General features: G+C 45.1%; 1 protein-coding gene across 1 annotated transcript; it reads right to left on the reverse strand.

Moving 5' to 3' along the window:
* Positions 1–15,946: 15,946 nt before the first annotated feature.
* LOC139230143 (melatonin receptor type 1A-like) lies at positions 15,947–16,768 on the reverse strand. The gene has a single exon (XM_070861985.1). It carries the CDS (start codon positions 16,766–16,768, stop codon positions 15,947–15,949), a length of 822 nt encoding a protein of 273 aa, XP_070718086.1.
* Between the last annotated feature and the right edge of the window lie 565 nt (positions 16,769–17,333).

The raw sequence follows: 17,333 nt of genomic DNA on the forward strand, positions 1-17,333 counted from the left end.
TCCAGCTGGGTGAGACTGCACTTGTCTCATTCCATTCTTATCTGTCTAATCATAGTCAGAAAAGCACTGAGAATGGCCTCTCTACCCGCCAGTGTATTGTTACCTCTGGTGTCCCTCAAGGAGCAATCCTTGGCCCCTTCCTATTTCTCACCTATATGCTGTGCCTTGGCGATATCAACCAGAAACACAGCGTCAGTTTCCACATGTATGCTGATGACACCCAGCTCTATCTCACGACCACTTCTCCTGATCCCTTTACAGTCCCTAAACTGTCAGACTGCTTGTCCAACATCCAGTTCTGGATCAGCAGAAATTTTCTCCATTTGAATATTGGGAAGACCAAAGCCATTGTTTTTGGACCCCGCCATTGATTCCATCCTTCTCCCCAACTTTTGTCTGAGGCTGAACCAGCCTGTTCACAACCTTGATGTCATATTTGACCCTGATAATGGATTTTCGACAACTTATCTACAGCATAACTATTTCCTCTTCTGTAATAACGCCCGCCCCCACTGTAGTCCGCTTCGTTTAAGCATAGTACGCTCATTTAAGACACCACTTCCTCACCCTCAATCTGTATTACAAATTCAACCATACTGTGATCACTCATTCCGAGAGGATCTTTTACTAGGAGATCGTTTATTATTCCTGTCTCATTACACAGGACCAGATCTAACATAGCTTGCTCCCTTGTAGGTTCTGTAACATACTGTTCTAAGAAACAATCCCGTATGCATTATATGAATTCCTTCTCATGGCTACCCCATGCGATTTGATTTGACCAATCGATATGTAGGTTAAAATCCCCCATGATTACTGCCGTTCCTTTTTCACATGCCTCCATTATTCCCTTGATTATTGTCCGCCCCACCATGAAGTTATTATTTGGGGGCCTATAAACTACGCCCACCAGTGACTTTTTCCATTTACTATCTCTAATCTCCACACACAATGATTCAACATTTTGTTCATTAGAGCCAATATCGTCTCTCACAACTGCCCTGATATCATCCTTTATTAACAGAGCTACCCCACCTCCTTTCCCTTCTTCTCTATCCTTCCGAATTGTCAGATACCCCTGCGAGATTGCGAGAGGGATGGAGTACAAAAGCAGGGAAGTCCTGCTGCAACTGTACAGAGTATTGGTGAGGCCGCACCTGGAGTACTGCGTGCAGTTTTGGCCACCTTACTTAAGGAAGGATATGCTAGCCTTGGAGGGGATATAGAGATGATTCACTAGGCTGATTCCGGAGATGAGGGGGTTACCTTATGATGATAGATTGAGTAGACTGGGTCTTTACTTGTTGAAGTTCAGAAGGATGAGGGGTGATCTTATAGAAACATTTAAAATCATGAAAGGGATAGACAAGATAGAGGCAGAGAGGTTGTTTCCACTGGTCGGGGAGACTAGAACTAAGGGGCACAGTCTCAAAATACGGGGGAGCCAATTTAAAACCGAGTTGAGAAGGAATTTCTTCTCCCAGAGGGTTGTGAATCTGTTGAATTGTCTGCCCAAGGAAGCAATTGAGGCTAGCTCATTGAATGTATTCCAATCACAGATAGATAGATTTTTAACCAATAAGGGAATTAAGGGTTATGGGGAGCGGGCGGGTAAGTGGAGCTGAGTCCATGGCCAGATCAGCCATGATCTTGTTGAATGGCGGAGCAGGCTCGAGGGGCTAGATGGCTTACTCCTGTTCCTAATTCTTATGTTCTTATTATGTTGCCTCAGTTCATCCACTGCTGAAGCCCTCATCCATGCATTTTTTACCTGTAGACTTGATTAGTCCAATGCACTTCTTGCGTCCCACCTTCTAAGCTACCTAGACTAGAGGTGATCCAAAACACAGCTGTCTGTGTCGTAATTCACACCAAGTTCCGCTCGCCCGTCACCCTTGCACTCACTGACGTACATTGGCATCCGGATAATCTATTCCTCGGTTTCAAAATTCTCATCCTTATTTGAAAATCCCTCCATGGCCTCAACCCTTCCTATCTCTGTAATTTCCTCTAGCCCCAAAACCCGCAGAGATGTCTGTGCTCTTCTAATTCTGCCTTCTTGACCATCCCTGTTTATAATCGCTCAGTCATTGGTGGCCGTGTCTTCTGTTGCCTAGGTCCCAAGCTCTGGAACTCACTGCCTAAACCTCTCCACCACTCTTTCCTCCTTGAAGGTGTTCCTTAAAACTTACCTCTTTGACCAAGATATTCATCACCTGCGCTAATTTCTACTTATGCGGTTCAGTGTCAAATTGTTATCCCATAATAATTCTGTGAAGCACCTTGGGATGTTTCACTATGCTAAATACGCTATATAAACACAAGTTTTGTTGTTTTTATGACCCTGACTTGTGTTTTCGTATTCAGCCATTTCTTTGGGGCTCCACTGATCTGTTGCCAAAATTATGGCAGGAGACTGGGAGAACCCCCATGGAAATTCAGGGTCCACCTGTAGGTCTAGATTTAATCTTATTAAATCGGCCTTTGACACTTATTAGTGTAGTGCCCACGAGCTGTGTAAATAATTGTGGGTTTTTATTTAGCAATTCATGGTGAATTTTGCGAAGTCTCTTGTTTCCTTCAGTTTGAGTCATGTTTCGATTTTCTGCAAATGTACCTGGATTTTTAGGGTCCAGCTCCATGGCTCCCTCCCATCCCCTCTGCCATAGATATTAAACAGTTCCTCCAGTGTTGTTGGTCTATTTAAATTGTTGTACATTAGGGTTGGGTTGGGCATGCACTTGATAGAATATTTTCTTGGTGTTCTTACCCCATTATATGAGTCATTTGAGGCAGGACATGTGTAGTAGGAAAAAGGTGTCTTTACACCGAAGGTTCCTAAAACTCTCCACCACCCGTGTCATGGCTGGGTCTGTTGTAGATTAATCGATAGAGATTGGTTATTCAACAAACATATTATCATTATATCCCGTGATTACCAAGTCGGTGGAATGCAAACTAAAGGGACATTGGTCAAGTCAGTTATGTGGGGTGATATTACAGGCGGCCAATTCACAACCATTAAATTATCAACAGTGCCCAAAGTAACAATTACACTCTTGGTCTTGACTCCCGAGGGAAATTGTCACCTTCACTGCTTGGATGGTAAACTGGTGAACTATACCTCTGTTATAGAGCTCGGCTGATCTCATTGATTTCAATCACTATGTAAATGTGCAATGTCTCAAATTATATATTCATTTCAGTGCATGAAAGTGCATATCATTGAAAGCACTATTTTTAAGAACCTGCAGTATTTATTACTCCTCTTCGAGATGCTGACTATGTAGGTATTTTCAATGTTAAAGGCGTCAAATTACGTGAGTAAGTTAAGTTACTATTTTATAGTTAGAATATTTCACACAAAGATTGCACAATTCCATCAAATTTCTCAAAATGCGTCATGAAATTAAATTTTATCGCCATTTTTGTCTCAGCGATTGAAATTTCAAACATCCAAAATAAGAATTTGAACAAATTAACAATTCAAAACATTACACATTTCACAATAACATGATTGCATTCATGCATTTATTGATCTTTTGTGTCATTTAAGGTCTTCTTTGCTTGACCGTCTCAACCTCTCTCAAAAGTCTGGGCTTGGGGATAATTCCCCCACCCCCTCACAAGAGTATCTTGAGACAAAAAAATTGATACCGAACCATATAAAGATAAATTAGGGCAGATGACCAAAAGCTTGGTCAAAGAAATAGGTTTTAAGGTGCATCTTAAAGGAGGAAAGAGAGGTAGAGAGGCGGAGAGGTTTAGGGAGGGATTTCCAGAGCTTAGGGCCGAGGCAACAGAAAACACGGCCACAAATGGTTGATCGATTATAATCAGGGATGCCCAAGCGGCAGAATTAGAGGAGTGCAGATATCTCGGTGGGTTGTGGGGCTAATGGAGATTACAGAGATAGGGAGGGGAGAGGCCATGGAAGGATTTGAAAACAAGGATGAGAATTTTGAAATTGGGGCGTTGCCTAACTGGGAGCTGATGTTGGTCAGTGAGCACAGGGGTGATGGGTGAGCGGGACTTGATGCGAGTTAGGACATGGGCAGCCAAGTTTTGGATCACCTCAAGTTTACGCCAGGTAGAATGTGGGAGGCCAGCCTGGAGTGCATTGGAATAGTCAAGTCTAAAGCTAACAAAGGCAAATAAATAAAGTTAAATATATATTGAATTATTTTTTAAACATGTTTGAGTGTGTATCTGTGTATGTATATGTGTGTGCGTGTTTGTGTACGTATGTGCATGTTTGTATGTGTGATCATTTGTGTTTGTAGGAGGGTTAAGAGTTAGGTGAGTGAGAGTGGAGCAAAGGAATGGGGAGAATACAGTTATGAGGTGGGCCATGCAAAGGCGATGAGGGTAATAAGGATAGGAATGAGGAGAACGGGTAGCAAGGGGAATAGATCGTGGGAAAGTGAACACAAAGGAAATGTGATGGAAGTGACGGCTGAGTAGTAACAGAATTGATTGGGAAGCAGATGCAAAGGGAGTTGACGATGATCTCACTTTTCTTGCAACCACTAACACAAATGCAGCCAGTTGGTGGCAATTTTTCTGCCAGACCACAATATCTAAAAAGATTGAGAGAGAAAAGCAAAGTAGGTTAAGCAGAGATTAGCAAATGAGAAAGGAAGAGAAGAGAGAGCCATTCTGCAGAAGAGACAGTGAGAATCAGCAACAGGAAAACGTCAGAGAGAGAGAGAGAGAGCACCCATATTCTTTAACTTACTGTGCTCAATGGCATGGGAGGTTGAGCACTGGGATTTAATAATGGAATATGGCCAACAAATCTTCAGTGAACAATAGCTGGTAGTCCGGTCGGCGTTGCCGACGGGTGGTGTGGTTGGAAGCCTGAGGTAGGCCTGAACTTGTGGGATAGGATTGGGTTGGGTTTAAGCTAAGGATTAAGTGAATGCACCCGCTATTAGGGTCTTTTAGGTCGACGGGGAGTTTAGACAGTGGCGGGGGGAGGTTGAGGGTGGATAGTTACCTGATGGCAGAAGATTATGTGTTTGGCAGAAGAGTTCATCAGGGAGCTGCAACCCCAGCGGGCACAACGGAAATGATTTTTACAGCGCGACAGCTGCAGGAAAATGCAGGGAACAGCGCCAACCCTTATACATGGCCTTCTTCCAAATTACAAAGTCTTTTGCCACTCTCAAACGCAGGGGTGTATGGAACATCCTCCTCCTTTTCGGATGCCCCCAAAAGGTCGTCACCATCCTCCACCTGCTCTACAACGACATGCAGGCCGTGATCCTTCCCAACGGATCATTTACAGACCCAATCCACGTCCGGACCGGGGTCAAACGGGGCTGTGTCATCGCCCCAACCCTCTTCTCAATCTTCCTCGTTGCCATGCTCCACCTCACAGTCAACAAGCTCCCCGCTGGAGTGGAACTAAACGACAGAACCAGTGGGAACCTATTCAAACTTCGTCGACTCCAGGCCAGGTCCAAGACCAACTCAACCTCTGTCATCGAGCTACAATATCCGGACGGCACCTGCGTCTGTGCACATACAGATGCTGAACTCCAGGAAATAGTCGACGTATTTAGTGAGGCGTATGAAAGCATGGGCCTTACGCTAAACATCTGTAAGACAAATGTTCTCCACCAGCCTGTCCTCGCTGCACAGCACTCTCCCCCCCAGTAATCAAGATCCATGGCGCAGCCCTGGACAATGTGGACCACTTCCGTTATCTCGGGAGCCCCTTATCATCAAGAGCAGACATTGACGACGAGTTCAACACCGCCCCCAGTGTGCCAGTGCAGCCTTCGGCCGCCTGAGGAAAAGAGTGTTTGAAGACCAGTTCCCCAAAACTCTCACCAAGCTCATGGTCTACAGGGCTGTAGTTCTCCCCGCCCACCTGTATGGCTCAGAGACATAGACCATGTACAGTAGACACCTCAAGTCGCTGGAGAAATACCACCAATGATGTCTCTGCAAGATCCTACAAATCCCCTGGGAGGACAGGCTCAGCAACGTTAGTGTCCTCGACCAGGCCAACATCCCCAGCATGGAAGCATTGACCATACTTGATCAGCTTTGCTGGGCAGGCCACATCTTTCGCATGCCAGATACGAGGCTCCCAAAGCAAGTTCTCTACTCGGAACTCCTTCATGGCAAGCGAGCCAAAGGTGAGCAGAGGAACCATTACGAGGTCACCCTCAAAGCCCCCCTGATAAAGTGCAACATTCCTACTAACACCTGGGAGCCCCTGGCCAAAGTATGTCTAAGTGGAGGAACTGCACCCGGGAGGGCGCTGAGCAACTCGAGTCTCATCGCCGAGAGCATGCAGAAATCAAGCGCAGGCAGCGGAAAGAGCATGCGGCAAACCAGTCCCACCCATCCTTTCCCTCAACGACTATCTGTCCCACCTGTGACAGAGTCTGTGGCTCTCATATTGTACTGTACAGCCACCTAAGGACTCATTCTTAGAGTGGAAGCAAGTCTTCCTCGATTCTGAGGGATTGCCTATGATGATGATGATAGTCAATAAGGCTTTTTCTTCCTGTTTGCTAGTGATTATTTTTACACCATCTCTGCTTTCAGTGAGTAGAACTGAGGTGAAGACACATAACTGATCAATGATGATTCAGAGTGGAATGACCAGTACTGTAGCTCGCTGGTGCTGCAGCAGACTGATAGTACACAACTGCTAGCCTGTAATTCTCCACTTGGTGATGTTCTTGTGAGTCTGGTGTCAGCAATGCACACATCTCACAGGTAGCAGCAATGCACTTCCTCCACCCAGTTTAAGAATATGGCTACATTTTTGCATTATTTTTAATAAGCAACGAAGCCAGAATAGAAATTATGGTTGACCAGTTTATGTAGATGAGAAAAAATCCTGAAAATGCTGGAAATACTCAGCCTGTGTGGAGAGAGAAACAGAGTTAATGTTTCAGGTCAGTGACCTTTCATCAGTTCATTGACCTGATATATTAACTCTGTTTCTCTCTCTCCAGAGATGCTGCCTGACCTACAGTGTATTTCTAACATTTTTCTGTTTTTAAAATATTTCAGATTTCCAGCATTTGCAGCATTTTGCTTTTGTATAAGTAGATCAGAATTGGTTTCAACGCCGTTCTTGAAGATCGTATCTTTGATCACAATGTCACTACTGAGTACAATATTAGTTCAGGAACAGCAAAGGCATATAGGTTGCTGAGATCATGTTGTAATAGGGAGATGACGTTTGAAAACGGAGATAATATTGGAACAAGAGCTAACATTAAAATCTAGCAATTAAACAATATGCTGGTTAATGAATGAAAGAAAGGTTTTTGCATTTCTATAGTGCTTTTCACAACCTCAGGACATCCCAGAGTGCTCTCAGCCAATGAAGTACCTTCGAAGTGTAGTAACTGTTGTAATGACCAGGATGCATGTTTGCTGACATTGTATCAGAGAGGGTGAGAAAGCAAAACGCAGTTAGGAACTTTGCTTACCTTCAAGTTGAGGTACCGTGAACAGCTTGTACATTGTTCGTGATTCCTGGGGAGTGCTTTACACGTGAATTTTCTCGACGTAGAACTGGCGTGTCATCTTAAGGTGAATGTTTTGAGAAAATATTCAAAGTATTTCATTGTCAGCGAGATTACTGTCTCTAATGCACACGGTTCAATTATTAAAGGAGAAGGATTGCCCAACAACCGAAGTGTCTGCGCTAAATCGATAAAAGTTGAGATCCTGATTGATAATTTTTCAGCATTTATCAAACCAGCCAGCTCCGTGTTAGGTTCTGAGGACACACTATCCTTCTCCTTAAACCAGGGTGAAGGACCAGGAAATAACAAGAACATAAGAACATAAGAAATAGGAATAGGAGTAGGCCATACAACCCCTCGAGCCTGCTCTGCCATTTAATACAATCATGGCTGATCCGATCATGGACTCAGCTCCACTTCCCTGCCCGCTCCCCATAACCCCTTATCCCATTATCATTTAAGAAACTGACTATCTCTGTCTTAAATGTATGCAATGTCCCAGCTTCCTCAGCTCTCTGAGTCAGCAAATTCCACAGATTTACAACCATCCGAGAGAATAAATTTCTCCTCATCTCTGTTTTAAATGGGCGGCCTCTTATTCTAAGATCATGGCCCCTAGTTCTAGTCTCCCCCACCAGTGGAAAGATCCTCTCTGCATCCACCTTGTCAAACCCCCTCATAATCTTATATGTTTCGATAAGATCACATCTCATTCTTCTGAATTCCATTGAGTAGAGGCCCAACCTACTCAACCATTCCTGATAAGTCAAATCCTTCATCTCCGGAATCAACCTAGTAAACCTTCTCTGAACTGCCTCCAAAGCAAGTATATCCTTTCGTAAATATGGAAACCAAAACTGCACGCAGTATTCCAGGTGTGGCCTCACCAAAACCTTGTATAGCTGCAGCAAGACTTCCTTGCTTTTATACTCCATTCCCTTTGCAATAAATGTCAAGATACCATTGGCTTTCCTGATCAATTGCTGTACCTGCATACTATCCTTTTGTGTTTCATGCACAAGTACCCCCAGGTCGCAATGTACTGCGGCAATCTTTCTCCATTTAAATAATAACTTGCTCTTTGATTTTTTTTCTGCCAAAGTGCATATATACAATCAAACATACAATCAAGAATGTTTATTAATAAGCATGCCAATGCAGTTTCTAGAGACTCGACATCAAAGTCTCACAGGCATGAAACACATCAAGGCTGGGGAGCTGCCTTCTGACCACCGGTCACAACAGTCCCGGGTCAGATTGTCAGAACTGGAGAATTTTAGTTATGAGGTTACATTGAATAGTCTGGGGTTGGCCTATCCCCTCAGCAGAGGGGTCAATAAACAGGGGGCATTAATTTAAAATAATGAGTCGAAGGATTGGAGGGGTGTTGAGGAGAACTTTTTTCAGGGTGCTGGGTTCTGGATCTCACTGCCTGAAAGGCTGATTGCGGTAGAACTACTCATCACATTTAAAAAGTACTTGGATATGCACTTGAAGTGCCATGATTTATAGGGCTACGGACCAAGAGCTGGAAAGTGGAATTAGGCTGGATAGCTTTTTTGCAGCAGGCACAGACACGTTGGGTCGAATCGCCTCCTTGTGCGCTTTTAATTTCTCCCCAACCTTCCTCCAGACACACTGATGTAGTTAAATTCCACTTTCACACTGCTTGTTTGCAGATGTGTATCTGGTACTGAACTGTGCTTTAAAATAACTGGACCCCTGCAGTTACTCCAGATTAATATCTACATAATGCCAACATGCTTATTTATAGAATAATTTATATGTTTATACTCTTATACCCGGCCTACCTGGAATGGAACAAGCTGTCAACTACATAAAATCAATGCAGGAGGACTGGCAGGAATCTCCTTTCTTACCCGCTCCCGGAGCCAGAATATCGAGGGCACAGATTTAAGTGATTGGCAGAAGGTCCAAAGGCAACACGAGGAAAAACTTTTTTAAGCAGTGAGTGGTTAGAGTCTGGAATGTACTGCTTGAAAGTGTGTTGGAGGCAGATTCAATCGTGGTTTTCAAATGGGAATTAGATAAATAGCTGATTGATAAAAAATACAGAGCTCATGGGGAACGAACAGGGGAGTGGGACGAGCTGAAGTGCTCTTGCAGAGAGCAGGCACGGGATCAGAGGGGCCCAATAGCTGAGGCCCAATGGCCTCCTTCTGTGCTGTATCTATTCTATGATTCGATGAAATTCAACTTCGCCAGCGTTGGAAAACCGGAAATAGCTCATGGATAATTTTAACCTAAGCCGCCCCTCGGGAAACTGAGGTGATTTCTATCTTTCTATAAGCCTGGTGTTCTGACATATTCCGACAAAACATATCTCTGCACTGTGCATCTGAGATCCTTAGCCACAGGGATCAGGGGGAATATCCACTCTGTCCCTGTCGCTCAGACACAGACTCCACTGGAAAGCTTCACCTCCTACTCGGAAAGTTGCATCAGGAGCTGGGGCGAACGTTACCTTTTGGCAATGGCGTAAGACAGGCGAGATCTGCCTGGTGTATCATTGTTACATACACCCGATCTTACTCACTATTGGCTTGAATCAAAAGGTAAATGGGATTGGGATTGTGTCATAGCCCGCCATCCAATAAGGCCAGTTTCATGCCGAAAGTTAAAATTGCCACCAGGACTCCGGTGTAAAAATGTTTGACCCAATTCATGTCGCCCATTACATTACTGGAACAGAACTCCTTGCGCTTCAGTGTGAAGAATCAACACTGGTGACAATGTTGTGAATATTCACTTAATATAAGACAAACTGTACAGTGCTGTGTGTCATTACTAAAGCCGATGTGTGAGATTGAGAGTGGCAGTGAGTAGCATCACCATCTTCTACCAATTGGAAAAAAGCAGGGGTTAGATTGAGGGAAAGAATGGGAGGTAAATAAGTTAAAAAAAAAATAAAAAAGGGGCGATCACACTGCTGGGAGTGTAATATAGACCCCCAAACAGTGGGAGGGAGATAGAGGAGCAAATTTGTAGGCAAATTGATGTGAAGTCTAAAAACCATAGGGTAGTAATAGTAGGGGATTTTAACTATCCAAATATTGATTGGGACAATTTAGTATGAAGGGTAAAGAGGGTGCGAAATTCTTGAAATGCATTCAAGAGAACTTTCTTAGTCAATATGTAGCAAGCCCAATATGAGAGGGGACGTTCTTGGTTTTAGTTTTGGGGAATGAAGCTGAGCAGGTTGAAGGGTTATCAGTGGGCCAGCATTTGGTGCCAATGATCATAATTCAGTCAGATTCAAGTTGGTTATGGATAAGGACAAGAATAGGGCTGGAATAAAAGTTCCAAATTGGGGAAAAGCTAATTTTGCTAAGTTAAGGAATAATTTGGCCATAGTGGACTGGAAACAGCTGTTTGTGAATAAATCAGTGTCAGAACAGTGGGAGGCATTCAAGGAGGAGATCTGGAAGGTTCAGACCAAATATGTGTCCTTAAAGAAAAAAGCGGGGAAAACTAATTCTCAGGTCACTGGATGTCTAGGGACGTACAGGGGATGATTAAGAAAAAAAAGGATGCTTATGTCACATATTAATGGCTAAATACTTTTGTGGTGTATGTAGCACACAAATCACTGACTCCACAAGGTCTGGTGTTAATCTAACTGCTGTGACCTTCGTCCTTTATTGTTCAGCTCCAGAGTGCCTCTCAGGAGTGGTGGTCAGCCTTTTATAGTGCCTGTTGCAGGTACTTCCATGTTTCCCACCACAGCGCCCTCTGTGGTGTACCATTGTGCTTATATTACATTTAAGGTACCAGGACAATGCACACATCAATACATAACATCACACTTCCCCCCCACCAGGACACAGAACAACGATACACACATCAATACATAACATCACACTTGTCCAACGGAAGGCCGGTAGGCATAAACAGTGTGTTAGTATGGTACATGTTATCTGGTACATTAACTAGTTATTGACTGGTAACGGATCCCTGATTTCCTTGTTTGCTCTTAACTTTAATTGTATTTCATATCCATTATTTTACACAAGTACAGTGGCCATTCAACATTAAAATATTAATTCTTATTCCAAATTCGCCATCTCACATTAACATAGTTCATTTTAGACTCGCTCTGTCTTACAGAAGTCCTTTATGGGGACCCCCTCATGGTAAGGCCCTTTTAAGACTCCCGGGTGCATTTTCTTTTTAAGGTGCCATCTTTGATGCAGGAGGATTCCACGAGGCTTCTCCTTGGGTGCCGCCATCTTTGATGCTCTGCTGCTCCGGATGCCCTCCGCCGTCACAGCCTCTGCTCCCTGACTTGCCGCCTCTCCTAAGGCTGTCGTCGTCGTTTTTCCGGCGGCCATCATAGCCGCCGACCTCCAGTTGCTGCTGCCACCCGATTCTCCCTCTGTGTGGGCCCCTCCGATCCGCCGGCCATCCTGGATCCCTCGGACCCCGCCCGCAGTGCCCCGCCGGCTCACCGCCACCCCCCACCCCACTAGGCCACTCTCTGCAGGGCTGCTTGCCTGTGGGGGCTTTGGCTGCAGGATTTCTGTGTGAGGTCTGGGGCTGCGGCTTGCTCTGCTTGCCTGTCGGTGGATTGAGGCTGCAGCTCGAGCTCAGTCGGCGCTGCTCTCTGAGGACCCTGGGCACGGCAGCACGCCGGGGAGCAGCAGCCTGTGGAGTGGTGAAGTCTTCCCAGCTCCCACGGACCATCCCCATCCACCTCCGGCCGAGGATTGTCGGCCCATCGCCTGCAATGACCCACAAAGGTAAACCGTGCGTCTCGTCCCCGTGGGATACCTGCACCATCGCTCTGCCAAGAACAGGTATCAGTTCCCTGGTGTAGGTACGCAGCTTCACCGTGACCGGGACCAGCTTGGGTCGTGCAGCTGGGTTAATCCACAGTTTATCAAAAGTTCTCCGACTGATCAATGACGGACCCGAGCCCGTGTCCACTTCCATACTCACAGGGATTCCGTTGATTTTTACTTCCCTTATCACTGGGGGCGAATCATCGGTACATGTGTACAGTCCCAACACCTCATCATCTTCTGCCTGCTCCTCGCTGGATGGTGGATCATCCCCCATCTCCTCAGCCACATGGTGAGTCAGATTTCTTTTACACATACGCTGATGTTGGCCTTTCGTGTGGCAGGTATTGCATGTCTACTCTGCAAACCTGCACTGGTGAGCCCCATGGCTTCCTCCACAACGCCAGCATGGTGCTGCTTGATTGGTCCCCCTCAGCGGACTCCGAGTTCCAGGACCCCAAGGTCCGTGCTCTCTGCCCCGGGCACAGCCACGTTCTGCAGTTTTGTCCATGGTGGGCGCTATCCTGTGGACAGTGCCTGCCGGGTTCGAGACTGTGTGGATTATTTGCTTGGTGCTGCAAGTCGAGGTCATATGTGCCCGGCTGATGGTGATGGCCTTTGTCAGAGTGACTGTGGGTTCCGTGGCTAACAGCTTGTGAAGGAGGCCCTCGTGGCCAATCCCCAAAATGAAAACACCCTGTAACGCCTCGTCAAGGTGTGCGCCAAAATCACATGGTGCCGCGAGTCTCCTGAGGTCCGCAGCATATTTGGTGACATCCTGGCCCTCAGGTCTGCAGTGATGGTAAAATTTGTATCTGGCCGTGAGGATGCTCTCCTTCGGTTTCAACTGGTCATGAATGAGTTCAGTCAGCTCCTCGTATGACTTGTCCCTGGCACTCCTGGGTGCCAGCAAATACCTGATGGGACAGTAAACCTCATCTCCACAACTGGAGAGCAATATCACCTTACGCTTATCTCTCATTGCGTCCATGTCCTCCATCAGGTCGTTTGCTGTGAAGTAGTACTCAAGCCTTTCCGGAAAGGCCTCCCAATCATTGCCCACTGTAAAATCCTTTAGCGAGCCCAGAGTAGCCATGGTTGCGTGGAGTTCGTCCGCTTCCTTGTCGCCAATGTGTTGTATGTAGCACACAAATCACTGACTCCACATGGTCTTGTGTTAATCTAACTGCTGTGACCTTCGTCCTTTATTGTTCAGATCCAGAGTGCCTCTCAGGTGTGGTGTTCAGCCTTTTATAGTGCCTGTTGCAGGTACTTCCAGATTTCCCATGACAGCGCCCTCTGTGGTGTACCATTGTGCTTATATTACATTTAAGGTACCAGGACGATGCACACATCAATACATAACAACTTTAGAATCTTTAGAGGAATATAGAAAGATATGAAGTAAAATTAAAAAGGATATTAGGAATGCGAAGAGAGAGCACGAGAAATTCTTGGCCAATAAATTAAGGAAAACCCTTAAGATGTTCCATAAATATATTAAGAATAAGAGGGTATCTAGAAAAACGATCGGGCCTATTAGAGACCATGAGGGTAATCTTTATGAGGAGGCGGAAGATGTTGGTAGGATTTTTAACGAATACTTTGCACCTCTTTTCACAAAGGAGAGAGGTAATGCAGATACTGCTATAAAGGACTATGATATTCTAGATGAAAAAAACTACAGTGAGAGAGGACGTATTAAGGGGTTTAGCAGCTTTGAAAGTAGGTAAGTCCCCAGGCCCGGATGAAATGCATCCCAGGTTGTTGAGCAAAGTAAAAGAGGAAATAGCAGAGGCCTTGGCCATCATTTTCCAGTCCTCTTTGGATTGGAGGACTGCTAAAAAGTGATAGGCCGAGTAATTAACGTCAGTGGTGGGAAAGTTATTGGAAAAAATCCTGAAAGACAGGATAAATCTTCATTTGGATATGCAAGGATTAATTAGGGACAGTCAGCACGGATTTGTTAAGGGAAGATCGTGTTTGACTAAACCGATTGAATTTTTTGAGGAAGTAACTAAGAGGGTCGATGAGGGTAGTGCATACGATGTAGTATATATGGAAGTTTGTAAGGTTTTTGATGAGATCCCGCATGGTAGACTAGTCATGAAGCTTAGAGCTCATAGGATCCAGGGCAAAGTGGCAAGTTGGATCCAAAATTGGCTTGGAGGAAGCAAAGAGTAATGATTGATGGATGTTTTTGTGACTGGAAGGATGTTTCCAGTGAGGTTCTGCAGGGCTCAGGACTGGATCACTTGCTTTTTGTGCTATATATCAACGATTTAGATTTGAATTATAGGGAAAGAAGTTTGCAGACAACATTAAAATTGGCTGTGTGGTTGAAAATGAAGAGGAAAATGATGGGCTGCAGGAGGATATCACTGTGCTGGTCAGGTGGGCAGCGCAATGGCAAATGGAATTTAATTCAGAGAAGTGTGAGATGATGCACTTTAGGAGAGCTAATAAGGAAAGGGTGTACACATTAAGTGGTAGGCCACTTAATAGTGTAGATGAAAAAGGGACCTTGGAGTGCTTGTCAACAGATCCCTGAAAGTAGCAGGCCAGGTGGATAAGGGAATTAAGAAGGCATAGGGAATGCTTGCCTTTATTGTCCGAGGCATAGAACATAAGAGCAGCGAGGTTATGTTTCAATTGTATAAAACTTTGGTTAAGCCACAGCTGGAGTACTGCATGCAGTTCTGGTCACGGTATTATAGGAAGGACTTGATTGCACTGGAGAGGGTGCAGAGTATGTTTACTAGGATGCTGCCTTGAATGAAAAATCTTAGTTGTGAAGACAGATTGAAGAGGCTTGGTTTGTTCTGATTGGAACAGAGGAGTTTGAGAAGAGACCACATTGAGTTGTACAAAATATTGAGGGGTCTGGACATAGTGGACAGTAAGGGTCTATTTCCATTGGTGGAGGGATCTATTACAAGGGGGCATCGTTTTAAGATGGTTGGTGGAAGGTTTAGAGGGGATTTGAGGTGTGTGAGGGGAGGGGGCTTCTTTACCCAAAGGGTTGTGGGGATCTGGAACTTCCTGACTGGAAGAGTGGTGGAAGCAGAAACCCTCACCACATTTAAGAGTTAGGTGGATGGGCACTTAAAGTGCCGTGAGCTGCATGGTTATGGACCTATAGCTGGTAATTGGGATTAGAGTGGATGACCTTTTGTTGGACGGCGTAGTACTGCAGGGAATAGAATATGGCCAGAGTGATCTCCCGGACTAGTTTCGATCACCTGGATGAGTCACAGATGAATTTTCCCTGATTTTATCTCCCTCAATTGGCCTGGGTTTTTATCTGGTATTTGCCTCTCCCAGGAGATCACATGACTCCGGTTAGGGTGAAGTGTAGATGTTTTGCGTATAAGGGGTGTTGCAGTGGTGTGGGCTGGGTGCTCTTTGCCTTTCCGTTATTGTTCATGGGTTTGTCTGTAACCTTTCGGGCTGCTGATGAAGGACCATACAGCTCTTTGTTGGCCGGAGCAGACAGGATGGGCCAAAATGGCCTCCTTCTGCGCTGTAAATTTCTATGTTTTTATGTAATACACGATTAGATTGAACTGATTGGGAGGCGCCATCCAATTGAGACATCCAACAATTAACTATGAGTAAATGCGGCTATTTTAAGCACTTACATCATTTCACAATGCGAGTAAATGGATATTTCACAATGTTCATAATCTCCTCTCGGAATCTCCTTTGGGTCAACCCATAAATGAAGGTGTTTGTGCAGGAGCTGGAATACATCAAAAGAAAGGTGATTCTAATCGCCAAATATAGCGACTTTGGACCTGGGAAAAGAGTTGACTGCGTGATGTCAAAACAGATGTGAAGTATCACAACTGGCGTCCACAACACAATGAAGCTCCCCGTGATAGTGAAGAGCAGAATGATGGATGTTCTTCGGTTCTTCATCTCGGGATCACTGCTGTTCTCCCAATTGCTGCGACACTTCAGGGCTCTGCGAGCTCTATTGGCCACTAAGATGTGACTGACAGTGATACAATTCAACAGCACCAGCAAAGGGAATGGCAATAATGGGACTGAGAGATGCGCGATCCATTTGTAAGCTCTCCATGCTGGATAAGAATCATAACCCGTTACTGTCCGGCAGCCCCACGCTATATCCCCAACAATATAGTAGGGCTCATAACGGAAATAAACTGGAATGTTTATCAAAATGCTGAGCACACCCACGATCATTACAACCACAGTGGCAGTTCTTTCGGTGCAATATTTTAATTTCAGTTTCTGACAACAAATGATTACGAAGCGGTCAAAGGTGAACGACACTGTGGACCAGACAGAGAGTTGGACGCTAGATGCTTGTATGAAAGCACTAAAACGGCACACATTGTTGTAGTTCAAGAATGAATCCGGGAAATATTTCCTAAAGATGCTCTCCACAGTTACATTAAAGACACAGATCATGAGATCTGCAATTGACATGGATACCATGTAGCGAATGATACCTTTGGAGAGACCGCACTTTCCCCGGGACAGGATCACAACTGACATCAGGTTCGCTGCAAGAAATTGGAAAATAGGACAATTCGCAAAGAAATAGTTTGGATGTCTGAAAATACCACTTGTAATGGAGTGGTTAGGGATAGCCGGACAGGAGAGTCAGTTTAGGTGGTACAATCAGAGTTTGCAGTCTGTCCCAGTCTCACTGGGTACGGAGCCGAGTCAAGTATAACAGGAAGCTGCCAATGTTTCTGCCTGTGGATTTAACTGTACACAGTCGAATAAATCCGTGCAACATATGAACTGGTGGATGTTCAGCCTTCCCTTGGCAAACTAGATTCACTCCAAGAGATTTTACATTGGATTACAGACGATATACGGCACAGAAATAGGACATTCGGCCCAACCAGTTCATGCCGGCATTTATCCACCACTGGAGCCTGCTCCAGTCGTTCCTCATCTAACTCTATCAGCATAACCCTCTATTACCTTCTCCTCATATGCTTGTGCAGCCTCCTCTTAAATGCATCGTTACTTTTCGCTTCAACTGTGGTAC

This window comes from Pristiophorus japonicus, chromosome 19, assembly GCF_044704955.1.
Source record: "Pristiophorus japonicus isolate sPriJap1 chromosome 19, sPriJap1.hap1, whole genome shotgun sequence".
NCBI lineage: Eukaryota > Metazoa > Chordata > Chondrichthyes > Pristiophoridae > Pristiophorus > Pristiophorus japonicus.

What these genes read in the sequence shown, in the direction of transcription:
- LOC139230143 (XM_070861985.1), bottom strand. Translation starts at nt 16,768, where the DNA reads ATGGTATCCATGTCAATTGCAGATCTCATGATCTGTGTCTTTAATGTA.